Here is a 16,217-nt window from a genome sequence, read left to right on the forward strand (position 1 = left end):
TATACATCACTGTTCTGTAAGGTGTTAAGATAGAGGGACTCTACTCCCTGATGAAATACTACAGATGACCAAGAAGGACTTTTACATTCCCAACAGAGGCAACCCCTAATGCCTTATCCAATGCCTGACGAGACCACTCTAACCCAACAACTACATGGGAACTCTGTAGAACTTTACTCCTAGGGGAGAAAGTCTTACTCTCCATTTAGGGAAAGTAGAGGAGAACAAATGAGAAGCTGGAACACAGTTCAGTGGTAATGCAATTATCAAGCATGCATGAGGCACTGGGTTCAATTTCTACTATTATAACACATACACAAACAGACACACCCCAATTGGTGCTGGTAACAGAAACTAAAGCTATTCAACCAACCATATGCTGGCAAGCTGGGCCAAGTATGGCCTTGGTTTTCAGAAGCTTCAGAAGCTATAAAGTACTTCTTAAATATTTTAGAACTCTGTAGAAAAAGGAATGCGGAATGTAAGAAACCGTGTGTGCCCTGCATAGCTCAGACAATTGGCTATCTGGATCATCACTGAGAAAGTTTGCTGCCTTGAGTTCTAATCTAGCCAAGGTCCAATGTGGTGCCATTGATGTTAATAGCTACAGAATCACCTCCCCATAGTTCACAGATTTCCCCTTGGAACATCATTTATAAAATACCCTGTGTTAGGAATAATGCCATTAACAACTGTACTTTGTCACATCTATCTACTGTCAAAAATCTAATACAATGGGATGTTTTATGCCCAATCTCTCAGAGACACCTTTCGAAGACATTTCATCTGAACCTTTCTGCAACTTTCAGCTCAGTGCTAGGCCCACTGGAAACCAGCCTGTTAAACTGCCAAAATGACCACACATTCTTTCCATTCCCTCTGCATGCTCCCTCGCATATGACAACATGAAAGGAGTCTAACTCCCTACTCTTCGAGTGCATGCTTAAATACATAGATGCTTTGGACAAAAATGGCGTTAAGAGCATGACTCAGATTGAGGGACAGTATAAACATGTGACATGAAACACAGGCAGGACACTGGGAGTTAAAGGTTTAAGGGGACGGGGGTAAGGGAGAAGAGGGATGCTGGGTTCATGAAAACAAATTATGTATTTTTTTCTTCCTTATGGAAACCCTTGACTTTGTAAATTAATTTAAAAATTCTTTTTTTTAAAAAGGAAATCAAACACAGGTACACTACATGGATGGAGAATGCTTCCCCGAGAGGATGAGTTAATGAATGAAATCCCAGTGCGAGGTATGGGACATCTTCCTATGGATTACTGGCCCCCACCAAACAGCACAAAATGCTGTCACTGCTCTTGGTTGCCCATCAGCACTTGATACTAAGACCCTATCGCAGAAAAAAAACAATACATTTTGGTTTCAGGACGTAGAGAAATAAAGCTGAAACGGACCTAAAAACTTCCTCTCTGCTGGCTGGCTAGGTGCTATTAAAAAAAAAAAAAGTCATTAGTATTATTACCTGGCAGTGAGTTCTGAATAATGTAATACTAACTTCAGGCAAGATGTGACTACTCGCAAAAATAGTGGCGTGAAGGTTACGGAGGTAAGCAAACACTTTCCGTATACTCAGCACTATAAACCTGGCGAAAAGGCCACAGCCTGGGAGGTCCTTGGCCCCGAGTGGGCGGGCAAAGGGGGAGCTTCACTGCTGTTGTTTTGGCAAATAACTGTCTTCTAAATACGTGTACGCCCATGGAGCAGTGCTGCTTCCGGCCTCAGTTAGGGAAGCTTCTTCTGCAGTGGGCAGCAGTTAGCCTGGAGGCTCCTAACTGGTCAAAGAGCTGACAGTAAGTTAAGTACTGAGTGCTTGGCCCTGTTTACTGAGCGCTGCAGAAGAGGGGGTGCAAAAAAAAAAGTCAGAGTGAGAGGATAGAGAAAACCGTTGTGAAATGTCTGGGCGATTCTACTTGGATTCAGTGGATAATGGGGGGGGGGGGGGTTTCATGAGGGCTGGAGGGCGATTGAAGGGAGTTCCTGGGGTGAGCAGGGGGTTGGATGTGAAATATGATCAAGACACAGCTTATGCATATAAACTGCCAAAGAACAAATTGTGTGTGTGTGTGTGTGTGTGTGTGTGTGTGTGTGTGTGTGTGTGAAGTGTGACACAAGAAGAATCTTGAAAACTGCTTGCATGCAGGGGGCTGTCCTTTCCTGCTGCTTGCAGGCCTCTTTGGACTGGTAGCAACGAATGAGTGTTATTCCAAAAGGATTGGCTGAGGCTGGCGGAGGAAGGTGTGAGTAGGCACAGACAGGAACTAGTACTTACAACATACCAGTGGTGAGCAGATGCCATGTTTTTTTTTTTTTTTTTTTTTTTTTTTTTTTTTTTTTTTTTAATAGAAATGCTCAAGTACATCACAAGAACCAAAAGCTAAAGACTGTTTTCACTCTAAATTTAGAAAATGTAGGTTTTCCTATGATCAGGCCTGGGGGAAACTACCAACACTTCTAAATTAAAAAAAAAAAAAGTTTCGAGCTGTAATATTTTTTGCTAAAATCCTTTGTAAGTAGAAGAAGGTTTAGAAAAGCAGACATCTCTGTTTAAACAAAGCAACACTCAGGTGGTCTGCCCCTCTTTCCCTCTATCCAGATTTGTCCGTGAGCTCCAAAAACAAACCAAGATCCACAAAGCAGCACGTTTCCTTCCCCCAGTTTGAACAAATCTATTTTAAGCAGAAACTCTAAGTGGCCCCAGCAAAGAAAATAGGTCCTCACATGAAACCCAAACCGTTCAGTAACCAAATACCGAAGAAAAGTTTGAAGAGCTGTGACTTAAGAGGAAATGCTTGTGGAAGGCTCACATGCTTTTTTTTGCACTTTTTTTTTTTTTTTCCACCCTAACTTCAGCGAGAAGAAATCCCCAAACCCTGGGCCCTTCTAGAGGTAAAAGGAATTCTAAATTGCTCTTCGGTAATTCTCAACCTGGAGTGTACACTGAAGTCGCCTAAAAAGATCTTTTTTCACTTTTAATACCGTTGCCTGGACCTCACCCAAGGTCAATTAAGCCAGAATCCCCGGCATGTAGTCCAGGCTTTAGTACTTTTTAAGCCTCCTCAGGTTCTACTGTGCAGCGGGCCCGAGACCTACTAAGTAACCTTTAAAAATGCTCAGGAAGGTGGACGGTGGCTCTAATTACTATGTCTGTAAACTTCAGTGGCGACAAAAGAATGTTTTAGGGAGGTAAACATAGGGGAATTTAATAAATGCACACAAATGTATTTTGAAAGTCCACCCCCATTCTACCTCCAATTCCTTCCCCCCACCAACCAGTCTCTCCCACGTTCATGTGGTTTTTGTTGTTTTAAACCCACTGTGTCCACTCAATGCTGCCGTGTGTGTGTGTGGGGGGGGGGGAGAGTTTGTTTGGCTTGACCTAGCACACGTTTTGTGCATGCAGTGGCCACACCCGCTGTGAACTCACACTTGCCAGTGCCTTGTTGTATCTGGACAGCCCCATTTTGCTGCAGTCGTCCTCTGCCTCTGGCTTTTACAGTCTTTCCACCGTCTTTCCACCATCTGTGATGAGTCGAGCCTTTGGAGGAGGAGGAGGCGCGATACAGGTGTTAGGCAGATAGAAGTTTTTGCTAACGTTAGGATGTTCTTCTAATGTGTTTACCATCATGTCTGATGCTGAAATCCTTCCAGGTAAGACGGATACCATTTACCTCACACTAACCTGGTACCAAGTCCTGTGCCGGGCAATGCCTACATCACCCGGCCCCCAACGCTTAGCACCCTGAAATATTATCACTAATCTCCATTTTTCTTCAAAAATAATTATTAAATGCATTAACTCAAGGCAGATGCCAAGAAGGGTCTCATTTACCCATCACAGAGCCAGTGTGTATGGGAAATGAAATTAACCCTAATCACAAAGCCTTTTCACTTTCTTTTATTTGTGTACTGATGTTTTGACAGACAGTACCATAAGCAACATGTTTCACAGGTTTGAAAGGTATGACGGTTATAGAGCATATAGAAGGCACGTGTGCAATCAGCTGTGCTCAGCATCACTTTCCGGGCATGAATGAAGTAAAGTACACCTAACTATCAGTTCCTTGCCCTGGAGACAAAAATTAGCAGTTTTTTTCTTATTTCAAATGGATGTGAGGTGGTTGGCAGGGGAATGAGTATGAGTAAACCTGCACAGGACCAGACACCATTGTTTAAAGAAACATGTACGTACATCACAAGGACAATAAGTTAAAGACTGTGTTTTTTTAAAAGGTAGGTTTCGCCTCCTGAGAGGAATTCTGTATCAATGCATACATATTTTAAAATTCTTTTTCAACTATATAGTACAGTATACAAATGTGCCATTACTTCATCTAGTCCCTGTGGACAGACTACTTTGAATTACTGTTGTTATAAGAATGTTAGAATGAATAACCCTGAACTTTGTAAGTTCACAATTACACCTGTCAGATAAATTCTCAGACTCTAAGCTATGTCCTTCTCACTGTTCCCTGCTATCCCAGGTTCCTAAAAAACAACTCACAGCCGGTCTCAGTATGAGTTACACTTATTTTATTCAAAAGCCTTTCTAAACAGTCAAGCACTTTCATCTTAATGAAATATTAGAGATGTTTTCCCCTGAAAATACGCTCACAGGTCAACAGTAATTGAGGCGGTCTGCAGCGAGAGTGACAGGTCTTCAGATGCACTGTGCTGGCTCCCCCGTTCAGAATGTGTCTGTCCCGGAGGACTCCGTGCTGCCATGCATGGTGCTGGTGCTCTGGGACTGAGAGCAGTCCTCAAGGTCCACAGAGGGCAGAGTCACAGACACCCGTGTGGCGGGCGACACACGCGCAGTGAAGGGTGGGTTTGCCTTGTCACCTGCACAAAGGAGAAAGACATTCAGCAACGCCAAAACAGCCTGACCACACAATGCTTTCCTCTTTCTAAATAGAGGGGAGACAGCAAAAATAAGGACTGCACAGAAGGAAATGTCTTTACTCAAGTGGCTTGGAATTCATCAGAGATAAAACACGCTTTCCCCTTTACCATGGATCTCTTAGAGGCAACATTTTACAAAAGAAAAAGGCACTAACAATTGCGGCACATTAGATTGGGACTTTTCCCCCACTGAGTTTAAATAGAGAGGGTGAGCTGAGAATTAAAAAAAGGGGTCATCAGGAATGCAAGGGAGATACTGGGGTGATGGGAGTATTGTCACAAATATATGTATGAAACTGTCCAAAAAGTTAATAAAAGATTGTAGTACAGATGTTAAGTCAGACTGCTAGAGAAAGAGCCTCACTCTGTGTTTTCATGTTATAGAAGAGCACACCTCACCTTTTACAGTGCATGGAAGAATAGCCTCAACAACAGGGCTCAGCACTGCTGGCGTCGCTTCAATGAGTGCTCAAAGGCAGCCGTTATTTTCATAAAGACCCTGTTGTCACTACTGCTGCATTAGCGACAGAAGCCGCTTCAATGGCTCCGCAGTGGGAGTGTACTATTAATAGCAGAATGACTTTTAAATGGAAGCAATGAGGGAAGGAAGAGGTGTCTGAGGCCAGGTGTCCTGGCACTGGCCTACAACCCTAGCACTGAGAAAGCTGAAGGGAGAGGATGGCAAACTGAAGGAGCCTGTTTAAAAATGAAATGAAAACACCCAAATCAAAGCCCAACTTCTTAAAGCTTTTCACTTACTTCTCCTAAATGGACTCGGCTCACGATACACTGTTACCAATTGCTCACTGATGCGCGCCTAGCAGCACTATCCTATTAGTTAACACATTTCTATAACACTGCTAATAAGGAACACTGGAGTGGGCATTCAACTAGTATTGACATTTGACTTGGAAAGCATTTATTCTGTACTGGGGATTTTTTCCCTTCTCTTCACATTTAATTAAGTATGGAAAAAAACATTCTCCTCCATTGATAGCAAGCAGTATTAGAGCTGTAGGGACAGGCTAAAAATCAAAATGAAGAAACATTAAACACACTAATGTTTTACAAAGCTATGATTCAGAGTACACAAAATAACCAAGAAAACCATCCAACAGTGCAGCTTAATTCGTAATAAAGTTAGAAATTAGCACAGGACTGACTGGAGCATGGCTAAGAGCTGCTCCACCCAGACACTTCATTCAACCTTACTTCCCCAAGTAGCTCCATTCCTTGAGTTACTTAGCTCTCATCCCACACTACATTGATGCCAGTTTTGTTATCTAATTGAACAAAACTGCTTTCTATATGCACCTTGTTCTTATCTAAATGCAGAAAATCACATATTAACTTGTTCAATAATGACCTTTTTATTATGTGCAAGTGACACAAAAAGTTACGTAATTTCCTGCAGGTGCTGCCTTATACTTAAATACCAACTCAAAATTTTGTAAGAACCTTTCTCCCATTTCTTATCTAACAGATGACCAGGACCGATGTTAAACTGTGCTTTTCAAAGCTGTATGAGGCCTAAGCAGCTGTATGAACCTGTTGTACATCTGGAGCTAAGACAGCACAGAGCAGAAACAAGGATGAAAAGATAACTCCCATTCTCAAGAAGCTCCTAACATAGTGCAGATAGGGGTACAGAGTTAAAATCACATGGAAGTAGCAGCTGAGCTGGGACTTAAAAGTTGTTGGGAAAAAAAAAAAAACAACAAAGATGTCGGGAAGGCAATATAGAAAAGGAGAAGAAAAGAAAAAACAGATTTAGGTTTGTGTACAAGGGACACTGTGTGTTCTGGTATCAAATAGACTGGACTGAAAGAATGGTGAGCTATGAAATGCTAACGAAGGAGAGCCAGACGCTGCTTAAGAAAAAAATGGAGAACTCAAAAGATTTCAAAGAAAATAATAGCACAAACAAGTGCATTTCAGAAAAAATAAATATAAAAACAAGCAGAGGGTCTTAGCAATGATCACAGAGTCAAGAAACTTTGGAGGGAGCCCGGAACTTATGAAGCATTAAGTGTGGTACTCAAATGACAGGTCTGGTGGACTGGGCAGACAGTAATGAGAAGCCTATAGAGCTTCACAGAGATCAAAGATACTCGGACTCATTATCCCCTTGACCAATATAGACGCCTACAAGATGTGTGAATGGACTTTCCAACAGGCAACCAGAATCAAAGCTTTCAAAGACTGTAAAGCAGGTTTAAAGACAGAGTGAGCAGTCACCCACAGATTAGTGTAATGGGATTACAATCACTTAGAGGGGTAAAATGAAATGATAACATAGCAGGGAAATGTAGGAAGTGCTAAGAAATGTGAATGAAGAGAAAATAAAAGGCAAGTATTCAGGAAGACTGTCAAAGTCTAGTGTAATTTGTCTAGTTCAAATTAGGTAAGTTGGTTTCCAACTCACTGTCTTAATTATAATAAAGACCAGGGTTTTCAAAGGCAAGTGGAGGTAATTTCATATCAGTGCTGTGTAGTGGCAGTGAGAACTAAGGAGAGGAACAAGATGAAGCTCCAGGCACTAGCTCCTTTCTTTTCTGAAACGATTATTGTATGTGTGCATATGTATATGATATGTGTGGCGCATGTGCATGCCACAGCATACGTGTGAAGGTCAGAGAAAAACTCTGTGGAGTTGGTTCTCTCCCTTCACCTTTATGTGGATTTGGGGGATCAAACTCAGGTCACTGGTCTTGCCCATCTCAGGAAGCCTAACTAGTCCCTTTAGGACAGGTCATGGTTAAGGACCCAGTGTGGTCTGCATAGGAATGAACCAACACTGACTGTCCCCGTAAGGTTTCTGTGCAGGAAGGAGTAAAGGGAAGGAAGGATAATGAACAATGGAGTGCAGGACCCTCCCCTCACTCTTTGCCTCCTTCCCTCCCCCTTCCCCCTCGCCTCCCACAAACACCAAGTGAGCATTTTCTGTGTACCAGGCACTACAAGATAGTCCCAACTTTTGGACTCCAGTTCTCACCTGTAAGATGGCCTCAAAGGGCTTGGTGAGTACTGAGCAGGGTCATCTGAAGTGTTATATATACGACTGCAACACAAGTGGCCCTCAGACAAGGCTCCTAATCCTAGGTTCTGAACAGTAGCCATCCCGACAGGCAGCAGCCCCGTGGGGAGGGCTACAAAGGGCAGTGTTCTTTAGGGAGGTTGACAGACATGTTAGCTGGGAACTGGTAAGAGGACAAAAGAGAGGGCTGGGAGGTAGCTCAGTTTGGCACAGTGCTTGTCTAGCACACACACAGCCTTGGGTTTGATCTCCAGCACTGCACAAGCCAGATACGCTGCTGAACCTGTAATCGAGGAAACATTCCACCTGCACGGGGAAGCAGTGGGGTTGGAATTCAGCCTGACTATATGAGACCTTGTGTGAAAAGAAAAGTACTCTGGAAGGCCTCCAAATAGGTACACCACCATTTTAAATAAAAATTATACCAACAAAATGTACCATTTTATATAATGCTCTTTGCTAATATACATTTTAGGAAGATTTTCTTTTGAGTTCATGAAAGTTTTTAAATAGTTGCAGCTTTAGAACTTTAAAAGAAATTTTTTTAGACAGGGGATATTTTTAAAAAGTACCACTTAATTACTGTTAACAGACAAAGGCTAACACAGTCACACCCAGTTACAGCTGTCACAGAGAGAAAAAACCAGAAAGAACAGAACATCTTAATAAATCACCATTATAGCAATATAAATTTTCTGCCTATATTAAATGTAGTTTGACACTTTAAAGTTTAACTTTAGAATTTCCAGTTGTGTCATTACACTGTGATGTCATTGTTTCAACAGCTGGATCTGGGGTCTAAAAACAAGATGACTCCTTAATCCCATGGGTCTGCAGTGTGCCATTAGGCCTGGCATGCACTTAAGCTGGAGACGCCAAAGCCAGACACTTCCAGAGACACAATTTAATATACTTTTAAAACATTCAGAATACCAAAATTTTGCTTTAAAACACTGAAAATTCCTATTTTCCACTTTCTGCTGCTGAATTTATAAGATTAAGGAATGCAAAAACTAAAAGCAATTTATGTGAAGTAAATCAATACTTTTTTTTTTTTTAAATTTTGAGACAGGGTTTCTCTATTATATAGCTTTGGCTGTCCTGGAACCCACTCTGCAGACCAGGCTGGCCTTGAACTCACAGAGATCTACCTGCCTCTGCCTCCCAAGTGCTGGGATTAAGGGTGTGCACCATCACACCTGGCTCAATACAGAATTTTTAATGCTCATTTACATAAGTGTGTGTATATATATTCCCTGTATTTTAGAAATATAAGTAAAAAGTATCCTATAAGTCTTCTGGGGTTAGAGAATCCATTTCATCAACAGATTGTGGATTATGAGTCTAAACCCTAAAGCCTGATAAGCCATTATTGGATCTTTTACCTGCAAGCTAGGAGGACCGTCGAGTAAAGCACTGAGAAAGAGAGTGCCAAACAAGCCCAGAGAAAGAGAGGAGCCTTGTTTGGGGCAGTTCCAGAGAGGACCCCAGCATCATAAATGCCTCATCCTGACGTGTCTACTCAGCTCAAGACACGTGCATGAATTACGGAGGTCTACAAGACAACTATGCAGTGGGAAGACTTGATTGTCTCCATTTGAGCTTTTTCTACATGTCAATAAACACTAGTTTCTTATAAACTGTGGCATTAAAAATAAGGTTTAAAAGAATTGACTGTAATCTTTAATCCAGGTCCATAAAGTGTCCTAATTAACCCAGGGGAATGAACACCATAAAAATATGAAAATTATTTCACCTGTAGGTAGAGTTTGGGAAAGAGACAGGCAGTCATAGCTTTCTGTGTCCTAAAAGGGTCTGTGACTGCTTAATTAAAAGATGCTTATATTCTCCGAACATTTCATGTAACCAGTCTTGACCATACTCACCCCCAAATTCTCCCAAACCTCCCCCGCCTCCCTAGGCCCCAACTTCAGGGTTTTCTTTTTTTCATTTCATTTTATTCCTTTAAGCCATTCACTTAAAGGATACCCCAACCTTGCAAGTAAAACCCACCCTCTGCGCTTTTCCCAGCAGTAGTGGCAGAAGGTCAGGGATGCCCCTCCTGTCAGCACTAGATGCCACTTGACTGCACCACTTCTCAAACTGCACTGCAATTAGTTCTTTACGTGCCCATCACTGCCCAAGAGCACAGGCAGGGGCTGGCAGTCTCTGTCTTCCTAGTGTCCTAGTGGCTAGCACAGAGGGTTCACGAACTTGTTGAGGGTTTTGCCGTTTGAAAGAGTCTCTCTACACAGCCCTGTCTGTCCTGGGACTCAATGCGTAGATCAGGCTGGCCTTGCATGCACAGAGGTCCGCCTGCCTCTGCCTCCCCTGTGCTGGGACCACTACACCCAGCTCAACTAGCCTCTGAGTCTGCAGTTCTGTTAAACATGTGCTCCCAGGGATAGCCTCATTTGCCTCTGTTTGCCACAACGTTCTAGTGTGGGCACTAGAACTGGGCACACACCAGATCTTGAAATCAAGTAGACCAAATGAACTGTTTCTTCCTAGAGCCTATGGCTTTTCTGCTAACAGCTTGCTTGCATTTGCCCTCCAGGTCTTGTTTTTAAAACTAACAGCTATTCCTAGCAATGCAATTGCTTCCCAGCTGTCTGAAAATGCTATAGCATTTCAGTGATGTTTTATTAGGCTCTGGAAGCATTTTTCCTGTCCCCCTTGGTCTCATCTGCTCTTGCTTCAATTCCTTGTGTAAGCAGCTGCTAACCTTTCCTGCTGCATTAAATTCTCCTCACATACTTAATCCAGCCTGTAGATTTTGCAACATCCTATCAGAGCTGGAGAACAAATGCTAAATGTTTTGATGAAGAAGCTGACTGGTTATATGACACTCAGTATCATGGGTAATGTTTTATTTGCCTTCCCTTTCCATAATCACTAAGAACATTTTATCTTTCACGTTTAAAGGGTTATTTTAAAATGTTGTAATATCTTATTTTGTTCCTTTGGTTGTGAGCTGTTTGATGGCTGAGCTATCTCTAACCTTCAGTATCTTATTCTGAAGTATGTTTCAGACATATAAGGCCCACTAGAGTTTATTAAAGCTTCTGTTTTTCAAATGAATTGACAAATGCTTATCTTAAGATTTATAATTTAAGATAAAAAGCAAAGTAGCTTATATAGGAAAAACGAACACACATGCACCTGTGAAAACAACGCCAGCTCCTTTTCTCTAACACAGTAACAGTTAATGTGAAAGGCTTGTTTCTTCTTATGCCAGTTTCCAGCTGCTTTGCTTTGTTTAAAACTGACTTCAAAGCTTAAACACTATCCCGTCCCAACAAATAATCGTCCCCAGATAGAATGATCCCGAGTACTGCCCTCAGTGCTCTGCACAACACACCTGCAGCTTTTTAAATTCACTATTCTACAAACTTTCCAAAGGGATGAAGTTTTCTTTTCCTGTCTCCTAATGTACCTTTTAGAGCACTGAAATTCTTAATCCTGGTGAGTCTGCACACACTTTAGAAAAGTTAAAAATGGGCACCAGTGTTTCTACTGTGCTTGTTACAAGAGAGAAGACACTAGGTAAGAAACTGAAAAAAAAAAAAAAAAAAAACAAAAAAAAACTTCAGAGCCCCAAGTTCAAGACCTTTAAAGTACATACAGGCAAGACACAAACTGGGCTCATTCTGTGTCCTACCCATGGCATCTAGTGAAGCCATGTTAAAACAAAGTTCTGCTTTTTTTTTCTCCCAGTAAAAAATCAGTTAAACATACACAATTCCCATTCACACACACACAAAAAAAAAAAATAGCTCAGGTCAAATGCACTCATTCCCATAGTTCCTCTCATAAAACCAGGTCAATAGACACCTGATCTAGTAACCTAATAAAAAACGGAAGTCAAACAGATGACTCTAATGACTGTCAACAGAAAGAGACTTTGTCTCACAGATTCTTATCTCTATAAAAAAGTCCAGAGAAGAGGAAGCAAAGAACTATGGATGAAACTGCAGTTAAATAGAAAATTAAACTTTTTTTTTTTTTTTAATGAAGGAAACTCATGAGCTGTTTCATAGGTTATAACTCACATTCTGTAATTCACCTAAGGACTTAGTCATTACAAGAAGAAATTTAGACTCTCCCCTGCCCTAGGCTAGGAAAGTGAACATCTTGCTGAACTGCTTTATAACTGAAGTGTCTTGGGATGGACCATTTGTTCATACTCAGTTTCTCCTAAACACACCTTATTTCCGTTCTTTAGTTTTCTGTTATAAATAACGACACACAGTCTTGTAGTCTGGAAGTATTAATTAAAGATAAGGTAAGGTATGGGGTGCAGATACATAGAGCTTGGTCGTGCCAGGCTTGCCCACCACACATTCCCAATATTACATGATCTCTCTCACACACGCATACATACTTTAAAATAAAATAGAAGGTGGGGAGATGACTCCGTGTTAAAAGCACTTCATCTCTTGCAGCAGCATGTGCTTGCATGGTGGCTTACAACTGTCCACAACGCCAATCCCAGGGAATTTAAGGTCTTCTGGTCACCAAGTAGGCACATGTGCACACGCCTATACAGCCACGTGAGGATTTAAAAATCTACTATTCGGTATTATCAAACAAAACTACCTACAGGATGCTTAACTGTCTAACAAGGATAGAAGGGTGAAGCCTCTCTAAACATTAAGTTTTCTAGCCATAAAACATGGAATTTGAAATGAATGTCCAGAATATAAAACAAATAAGGAGACAATTAAAATTAAAAACACTCAGGACAGATTCAAGTTTTTTTTTTTTTACAACTTTGAGTTCACTGAAAAGAAAAACTAAGAGTATTATTAGGGTATTTAAAAATTCATTAAAAATAGGTTAGTGTTTTTAAACAAGTAATCTTCTAAATTACGTTGTTGTTGGCTCTGTGTCTAAGTAGGTACATCAACTCTCTAAAATAATAGCACTTTCAGAAACAGCATCTGGTAGCACAAAACATTTATCCGACTGCTAAAAAGTTGCTGGTTAATTCAGGAAATTGACAACTCACTCATCTACTCTAAGGACAGACCGTGGTTTACTTGAATAATGTACATTTAATTATTAAAACTCATTAAAAAGCAGTTAAGTGAGTGAATGCATTACTCTGTAGTGCTCTGACATGGACTGCCTGCCTTTTAGGGGCAAGAATGTCTAGAGGGACATTCCATCATTAAAGTCTGGTTGAGGACTGAGGGACCATGTTTTAGCAGACAGCTTTATCTACAGTGTACTTCCTGTTGGTTCAAGAGCCTGTGAGACAGCTACTAAAACAAATTCCCTCCAGACAATGTTTTATACAAGCATGCCATAATGGTTTTAAAATGAAAAGAATCTTTAAAAGCTACAACAGGTTTGCCTGTGAAAGAAGCCATTCACACTGTATAATTTGGTTTACATAACTGCAAAAAAAAAAAAAAAAAAAAAAAAAAAGTACTAGAAGTCAGAATGGTGGTGGCATCCTTACGGATGGAGGGTATGAAGGAGACAGAAGGCAAGGCCCTGGGGACCACAAGCCACGCTCTTCAGCTGAACACTGGCTACGCAAGTGTGGTCTGCTGAGGCTGGTTCTCAGAGCAGGAGTAAGCTCACGTTGTGTGTGCTTTTCTACACACACATTATTCATGCATAAAAAATAATAATTGGGAAAAACGAATAGGTTAGTTTCAGCCATTAAAGGAAGTCTATTTTAGTTTGACCTGTTTCTTAATGAATCCTAACACTGTTATTGCCAAGCTTAACACAAACATGAGCTACCTGAAACTCTAACACACTATGCATGAACCTTTTCAGGAGCAAAAATTTTTTGTTTTTGCTATATACTGAATCTTACATAGCTTACTATCCATGACACTTTGACAATTGGGTACCTGAACCAGAAGTGAAAAAAGACAAAAAAAAAAAGGAAATAAAAACAATTTTAACTAATCTTGAAAGTATTTCTGATCTCTTAATACATTCTGTACACATACTCTTCACTTTTTTTTGTGCAGAGCGGTTACTTGGGGAATATAACTAACTGTTACTCAACACTAATTCCTGGGATTTCACTCCACAATACCACACCAGGTCACACAGTGCAGGAAAAGTCTCGATTGCAGTAAGTGACATCTGGCCCCTACAAAGGCTGAACTCAAAGTGAGCAACACTTACAAAGCAAGTTGGAGCTAAAGCTTAGCTATTTACAGACAGAAAATCTGTTGTTTGAGATGAAGGCCCTTCCTAAACATGGAAATTCCTCACAAATCATGGCTCGTGAGTATCACTAAAGAGCCACAGCATCATCTGTGCTGTCTTAATGATGGTTTCTACCACACTAGCCACTCCTAACTAAATTTGAGAACAGAAATTAAATCAGAGAGTGATCACTTCTCCTCCCTAGGGCTGGACCTGGTAACTTTCAGAAGAGTTCAAGAGCGAAAAACTTTCATACACAGGAAGCCACCAGAAAGTAAGAACAACTTTCATACACAGGAAGCCACCAGAAAGTAAGAACAACAACACTCCATGTTCGAAAACAGGGGCTTCAAAGACACACCAGTGTAAAGTTCCAGGCTTGGGGAAGGGGGTGAGCTTCTGCGCACTGCAGATGACACCAGCGGGAATGAGAGCTGTCTAGGTTCTACATCACCATTACTCTGATAACAGTCCAAGCTGTGAGGCACAGCGATACAGGCCCTGCCAGCAAGGCGTCACAGCACTGTGCTTTGCTACCACAGCCCTGGAGTGTCAGGATACAGAGAAGGCAGCAGTTGCTGGCTGTGAAAACAGTCTGATACAAACCAGATGGGAACTTACAAGCTGGGCAACACAAAGGAAAACAATTGGCTCATTCAACAAAGTCAGGCCATTGCCCCAGAGAATTCACAGAAGACAGTAACAGTCACCCACAGTTGATACAAACAAGAAGCATGTGGATATAGTTGAAAGAATTGTTTTTCCTCAGATTAAACAAAGTTTTGATTTCTAAACTCTTACAGTCATTAATTGTAGTTAGGTATAGTGTTGGCTTTTACTTTTTTTTTTTTGGCAAAAATAAGTTTTTCACTTGCAGAATATGTATGTATATAGATATATATTTTGTGATACCACAGAATACACGAGGACATAGAAACTAATTTTGTGCTGCTTCCTGTGAAGTGCTATGAAGACAAACTAAAACATTTCGGGAAACTGGCACAGTTGATGATTGATTACACTGCCACAGTAATTAGAAAATAGCTAACATAGTATTTCCAGGCCCGCCTAAGTTCTAATTGGCACAAACGGCTCCCAATAGAACTTTATTTCTACCTAAATAATTTCCTAGATTCATAGGTGATAAAGTATTATTGCAACTATAGTAATAGGAAAAAAGTTCCCATGTCCACACCTGTGGATTCTGAGCTGACAAGTATAGTCACCAATAACAATAGGACTGTAAGGTAACTTTTGGTGGTAACCGCCACTCAGATCCTTCTGCCAGTATGATTCAACACAGTGGGCATATGTATACCACTGCTCTATTACATATTTAAAGAGCAATTGGCACTCTGTCTTAAATTGAAGAGTAATTGCAGTTCCACACAAACATCTTTTATGAAAGTACTTACTTTATTATTATAAAACACTTTTCTTGTGTTCGCTTTTTGTAATTAGAAATTTGAGGTAGTTATTCTAAGCATAGTGCTTTTCAATGCCTTTGTATGAACTCATATCCAGCCTGAACCAGGGTGTCACAGTCTACACATGCTTGTGAGCCTTGAATGATCACTTCTCTTTTAGATTTAAAAGTGTGGGAGTTGGGACTGCAGAGATGGCCCAGCACTGGCTGCACAAGCTGAGTCCCAGAACCTAAATAAAAGCTGGACATGGCTATGACCCCAGAGCTGGGCAGATCCTTGGTCATTTTCTAGTTTCCACATAGACACTTAATACATACATTCACATGTATAAAACACACACAAAATAAGAGAACTGTTGACTGAATATGATTTACTAAAAACATTACCTGCCAACAGACAGGATTATAGCAGGAAAAGCACCCTTACTAATAAACTTTCCTAGATTTAACTAGACAATGAACAAGTTGAAGGAAAACTGTGCTGAAGAAGCCAATGTGTACATATAGCACATATTTAAACATACTACACCTAACCATAACTTTATATTCACTCTGAAGAACAATAAATGTGCTGTGGAAAGTCAATGTATCCACCTAAAGTCACACAGAAAACATCCTGCTAGCACTTTCTCACCAACATCTCTAGAGCTCAGG

The 16,217-nt window shown here is 40.9% G+C and overlaps 1 protein-coding gene across 1 annotated transcript in view; it reads right to left on the bottom strand.

The window, feature by feature from the left end:
* Window positions 1–4,539: 4,539 nt before the first annotated feature.
* Kiaa0586 (KIAA0586 ortholog) overlaps window positions 4,540–16,217 on the bottom strand; it is a 103,323-nt gene continuing 91,645 nt past the window's right edge. The window contains exon 30 of the mRNA XM_055595315.1: window positions 4,540–4,863. Within this exon, the coding sequence (XP_055451290.1) occupies window positions 4,709–4,863 (155 nt within the window). The 3' untranslated portion in view covers window positions 4,540–4,708. The remainder of the gene's footprint in view (window positions 4,864–16,217) is intronic.

Source organism: Psammomys obesus, unplaced genomic scaffold (genome assembly GCF_907164565.1).
Source record: "Psammomys obesus unplaced genomic scaffold, mPsaObe1.curated_primary_1811, whole genome shotgun sequence".
In the NCBI taxonomy this organism is placed as follows: Eukaryota; Metazoa; Chordata; class Mammalia; order Rodentia; family Muridae; genus Psammomys; species Psammomys obesus.